Below are 6,038 nucleotides of genomic sequence, written 5' to 3'. Positions count from 1 at the left end.
CTCGGCGTCGTCGAGGGCTGCTTGTTGACGGAGTCCGCCCACGGCGAGTCGATGCATGTGCTGCAGTCCGACATCGGCGGCGCCTCGCCTAGGTATCCACGCCCGGCCGGCCCCGGCGGAATCAGATATGGACGGCCGGTACCGGCGACGTTCCTCGCTACAAGCTCTCTGCCTACTACGTGTTCGACGGAATGCCCAGATGGGCATGTCAAAATATGCGTTCGTCCCCCGTTGGGCGTATCGGCGACCAATCGAAAACGCGGACGCGGACGCGGACGAGCGGATGGGTGACCCAAACGGACAAAATCGATGTTCGTTTGGGTCTCCCCATTGGAGTTGCTCTTAATTCTGTTTTCTTCATCAGAAAATATTTCATCCATTTCCTCACCGGGAATTAAAACTTTATGTCTTTCCTTCATGTGAATAACAGCGCCAACCGTTCATAGAAATGGTCTTCCTAATATGACGGGATATGAAGGAGCTCTATCGCCCGTGCCACCTCCTTGGGCGGCACACTCTCCCTTTCTTGTATCCTGTCATTTCTTAGATCTTGGCAACAAGAGCAGGAAGAGCCCGTTACATATGCACTATATTCACAATCTTGTAATTTATTTCAAAAGTGGAAATATGGTGTGTATATATTACTCATCTTTGTCTCTCCCTATAGAGAGAAAAATGGATGGGTGCATGACGTCATCGAGAACTCTTCTAGAGTGCAATGGTTAGCAAAAACAGTTGTGAACTCACCCACCCAGCTAGATTCTCACTTGAGATATGGTGAGTAGCGTGTCTAACCCCCACCACATCTCAGGAAAAAAGGATGTCGTGTTAGGATAATCGAATGCACACACTCAGGTACCGTTCATAGAAATGGTCTTCCTAATATGACGGGACATGAAGGAGCTCTATCGCCCGTGCCACCTCCTCGGGCGGCACGCTCTCCCTTTCTTGTATCCTGTCATTTCTTAGATCTTGGCAACAAAAGCAGGAAGAGCCTGTTACATATGCACTATATTCACAATCTTGTAATTTATTTCAAAAGTGGAAATATGGTGTATATATATTACTTCTCTTTGTCTCTTCCTATAGAGAGAAAAATGGATGGGTGCATGACGTCATCGAGAACTCTTCTAGAGTGCAATGGTGAGCAAAAACAGTTGTGAACTCACCCACCCAGCTAGATTCTCACTTGAGATATGATGAGTAGCGTGTCTAACCCCCACCACATCTCAGGAAAAAAGGATGTCATGTTAGGATAATCGAATGCACACACTCAGGTACCGTTCATAGAAATGGTCTTCCTAATATGACGGGACATGAAGGAGCTCTATCGCCCGTGCCACGTCCTCGGGCGGCACGCTCTCCCTTTCTTGTATCCTGTCCTTTCTTAGATCTTGGCAACAAGAGCAGGAAGAGCCCGTTACATATGCACTATATTCACAATCTTGTAATTTATTTCAAAAATGGAAATATGGTGTATATATATTACTCCTCTTTGTCTCTCTCTATAGAGAGAAAAATGGATGGGTGCATGACGTCATCGAGAACTCTTCTAGAGTGCAATGGTGAGCAAAAAACAGTTGTGAACTCACCCACCCAGCTAGATTCTCACTTGAGATATGATGAGTAGTCATGTCTAACCCCCACCACATCTCAGGAAAAAAAAGATGTCATGTTAGGATAATTGAATGCACACACTGATGTACTCAACTATTCTACGAACCAACCCAAATCCAAAGGCTCGAACCAGTGGGACTCCACCATGAAGTCCAGTCCCAATCCCATGTCATCTGGCGCCGGCAGCACCACTGGCGAAACTGAAGAGCTGCTACTACCCTCACGGCTACCTCCGGCCACCGATGGTGATGACATCGCGTAGCAGTTACTAGCCAGCGACGCACTGCTGTAGCCCTCGTGGGCAGTGTCAGATTTCACAACGTCACAGCTGCCTCTGATGACGGTGAGCAGGGAGGAGACGATGGCGTCTTTCTCCTCTTTTATCGCTGCGGCGTAGCCGCCGCCGCCGGAGCGAGGCTGCTGCGGGCGCGGCGGCCTTTCCGCTTCCGTGTCGGCCTTTCTCAGAGAGGCGTCGGCGATCTGCTGGATGTGCATCGATGAGGCCATGTAGTCCGATGCGGTAGCAGCAGCGCCGCTGCATGTGTGATCGTTCGTGTAGACCACACGGAACAGCGGCGGGTCCGCCGAGTTGTGCTGCTCCACGTGCTTGCTCGCCGAACAGCCATGATCCTGGTGGTACGTGCACCTGTAGTAGCACCTGCATGGAACGACAGAGAGATGTTTCATTAGTATGTGCTCACTTTTCCATGCCCTTGCAAAAAATGCTCTGGAAAGAGGTGCTAGCTAGGCAAAAACTTGGCACATGCGAGCACTTGGCATCGTGTCACATAGATGATGGATCAGAATTGTTAATCTTGCCGACATGTATCATTAGCTTCAAGGAGCACTGCCTTATGCTTTCGGTATCACAATGTGGGGCGCATTCCCCAAGTATGGGGTATCCCCGATCGGATCTAACATGGGCTGATATTGCATACTTATATCTATTCTAGAACTCTCTAGAGATCCCAAATGCACAATGCTGGAGTCATCCCCCTGACACATCTAAATGTTTCTAATACAAATATGCATGATTGGAAATGCTCGACCAAAATTTACAGCATAATTTTCCAGCTGTGATAGAAGTTCGCTTAAAGCCCACCATGTGACGGCATGCAGATATTGCATACATACCATATAATAGCTCTTTTTGGTTTTTCATTGCCATTTCTCTTAGGGTTAGCTCGGAGGTGCTAGGATTGATCTAGCAGGCCATATGACCTAAATTCGCCAAAATCCTAGCCCGCGCTGGGCCGGCCATGCGTGCGTTAAGATTGTGACAATACATGTGCCAAATTCGTCCAAGGCACAGTCGAGCTTGGACTAGCTGCATGTACTATATGCTAGTATCTTGCAGTTCAAACTTCTAATCTTGTGATAATTAAATTTTCAAAAAAAACTCTATAATTTTCTAATTTGCGGTTAGGAGTGGCTTGCTTAGCGTGTTTAGTTTCAGCTGAAACCAATCCCACAAAAACTTTGGTAAAGTTTTGTTTCCTCATCACTTCGCCCAGTTGCAAATTTTCCAAGATGAGAGATTATTTACAAAATTGTTATTGCATTTTTATATGATTTTTCTTGAATCAAAGTGTGCGGATGTTTCATACTTAGTATGACGCATTGCCTCGTGTCACAAATGTTTTAAATTTACTACTCCCCTCAATCCATATTAATTATCGGTTATCACACTTTGTAGGGAGAATATATTTTTCAAGAATAAGAATAAGTACTATTTAACAGTCTCGAAACAAAATCATGTCATGAATTAGTTTGTAATTATTACTTACACTACATATATTCATCTTCAAAAATGTGACCAGGGTGGTCATGCACAGATTGTGGTACAATTGCGCAACAATCATAGCAAAGACAAATTAACGAAACTTGGTTTAATCAAAGGGCAAGTAGTTGAGCAGGACTGCTGGAGAGCTTAAATAACTTATCCCCCGGTTCATGGGCTAATTAAAAAACCTGGGTGGAGTGCACGAAAGCAGAACATGATGATTCCCTCAATGTATGATGGTACTTTAGTTCCTTTTCTGTTTCCCAATTGGTTCATTACGCTTGTTAATTGCAGAATCCCATTTAGGCATGTGGTTTCTAGGTACACGACAACGTAAAGGTCAGCGTCACAACCTGATGCGCGAACCACAGGTAGCTACCACGGCAGATCAATCTAATAAACCGCACATGCATCGTAGTATATATCAACCCTTTGCGTCGAAGCACACTTGGGACTAAAATACTACCTAAAACCCTGAAACGATCAGACCAAAAACATGCAGCACTTAACTAACATGGGAAATCCTTGAAAGGAGATCAATCACATACACTTTACCAATACGGAAGCATCTGATATGGTGTGTGATCGATAGTGAGTGGGCTAACGTACATGTTTGGTTTAAGTTAGGTGAGAGGTACATATCATTATAGAGAAGCTTTGGTTTAATCCTATCTTGTCTCATCACCAAGGGCTTATGTGAGACCCTAATTAACCCAAAGCTTTTTATGTTTTCGATCATAAAGGTGTGTCTTTTCTTTGTATAACTGAGGTAATTGTACATGTCTTTATTTCTATGGAACTCTTCTGAATTTATTGGACTGGTAAATATTGCTATTGTATGATTCCTACGAATCAAACAACTTACGAAGGGAAAACAGATTTGAATACTAGTAGAAAGTTTTTTCTGACATTCCCTTGATTTATTTATTTTTTGAAAATCAGGATAACCCCCGGCCTTCCCTTGAAGTGAACATGCTCTAATTAATTAGCATGAGTTCAGACATTGGGCAGGCTAACAATGTTTGCATCAGATACATCCATTAATTTTGAAAACAATTGATAGGGATACTGACATAACATCTATGCACACGCACCTTGGGAAGGCATTGCCCCGGATCACCTTCTGCCCATATTTTCTCCACTGGAATCCATCATGATACGGTGCATATGTGTAGTCTGTTCTCATGCCGATGCGAGACTTCCTATTTGAGGAACAAAACCACATTTAAAAACTTATGACAATATACACTACAACAAGAGAATATATCACATGTAGCAAGTAGGACGTGCTAACCATATGAACTTTTAATTTTCACCAAACAACTATAACTATGAAGTATGAACATCATATAGTAGTACGAGAACTAGCCATGTATATAGCTGCTCAATACTCCAAACCTTTGATCGCAAATCATTTCATTCACATGCTTAGCTAGCTCAGTTTAGGCATGATGAAGGTCCATGGAAGCAATAGCAATTTCCATCGTGTGATAAACTCAAACTTACTTCTTGGTGTGCTCCTGGGCATGGCTGCCGCCACTGCAATCCTGCTGCAGCGTCCTTTTGTTGCTCCCACTGGAGCAGCCACTGGAGCTGAGCATGTTGCTCCCCCTCATGGCCACGGTGGCTTCTCTTGCAAACCTCGCCGTGCGCTGGTGTTGCCGCCCGGCAAAAACCTTCAAGTGTCCTGGCAGTTGGTCGGCGCTGATGGATCCTTTGGCTGGTACGGCCTCGAGTGCTGGAGATGGTGAGTATTATTCTCCTTGTCTACTGCTGCAGAGAAGAAGTGCGTGACTGTGCACTTATTTATACATATGCTCTGCGGTCTGCGGAACCTGGAGCTAGATGGCGCATGGAGCAGGTGCGCGCTCGCTTCCAGAATTTTAAATCCAGGGCTTAATTAACCGCAAACGCGGCATCTTTTGGACTTTCAAACTTCACCAACGTACGTATCCCAACGTGTGACACGCGTGGTTGCACTGCTGAACATATACTACTAGTGTACTAGTTGCGCAACAGGGTATTCGTAAGCCGCAAATATACTTTCAGGTGAACAGGGCAGGAGAGGGCGAAAACATTGTTACTATATAGGAGTATGTTGATATGCCGATTTACGTGAATAACAGTATATTTTTTTGGTGGAAAACCCCTAGGATATATATTAAGTAGTATAGTACAAACTCTTACAAAACACTGAATTGAGAAACACCCCCAAGTTTTAGAGTTATCCAAGTTTTCTTTCTCCTACGTCCACCGGCAAGGCGTCTGTGAGAAAAGCTCGTTGCCGTCTTTGGGTCTCAGTCTCAGCGAAGCAAACTTGTGACATATGTGTTTGTGTGCATGGAATCTAATTCTAGCTAGCTTTATCTTAAACTTCTATATATGCATATTACACAGAATATGAAGCTTTATCTCAAAGGTTCCCAATTTCTCTCGATTCTCTCATCAGTGTGGTATAATCTAAGCTATGTATGTTTCAGTGTTTGCTTTGTGGACATAGCTAGTTAGGTCCTCGCTTTCCATGTAGGTGGACTGCACAGATAATATCCATCCATGGATATACATATGTCCACGTGAACACATGTGACCAATTGTCTATGATCGACCCCAAATGGTGGGAAGCTTAAGGAAATTGAAC

At 44.3% G+C, this 6,038-nt stretch overlaps 1 protein-coding gene across 1 annotated transcript; it reads right to left on the bottom strand.

Annotated features, from left to right (window-relative positions):
- Positions 1–1,073: 1,073 nt before the first annotated feature.
- Positions 1,074–5,163, bottom strand: LOC125548758 (probable WRKY transcription factor 38). Its single transcript, XM_048712303.1, has 3 exons — positions 4,907–5,163; positions 4,495–4,602; positions 1,074–2,275 (listed from the first exon to the last, which is right to left on the bottom strand). The coding sequence occupies exons 1-3, from the start codon at positions 5,014–5,016 to the stop codon at positions 1,711–1,713; spliced, it is 783 nt and encodes a 260-aa protein (XP_048568260.1). The 5' UTR covers positions 5,017–5,163; the 3' UTR covers positions 1,074–1,710.
- Positions 5,164–6,038: the final 875 nt, after the last annotated feature.

This window comes from Triticum urartu, chromosome 3 (assembly GCF_003073215.2).
Source record: "Triticum urartu cultivar G1812 chromosome 3, Tu2.1, whole genome shotgun sequence".
In the NCBI taxonomy this organism is placed as follows: Eukaryota; Viridiplantae; Streptophyta; class Magnoliopsida; order Poales; family Poaceae; genus Triticum; species Triticum urartu.
This window is presented reverse-complemented; position numbering and strand designations above follow the sequence as displayed.

Excerpts from the sequence above, each read along its gene's own strand:
- LOC125548758 (XM_048712303.1), bottom strand. The coding sequence starts at position 5,016 with ATGAGGGGGAGCAACATGCTCAGCTCCAGTGGCTGCTCCAGTGGGAGC. Across the intron at positions 4,603-4,906 it reads GCCCAGGAGCACACCAAGAA|GAAGTCTCGCATCGGCATGA; the intron begins GTAAGTTTGAGT and ends TTCCTCAAATAG. Across the intron at positions 2,276-4,494 it reads CGGGGCAATGCCTTCCCAAG|GTGCTACTACAGGTGCACGT; the intron begins GTGCGTGTGCAT and ends CGTTCCATGCAG.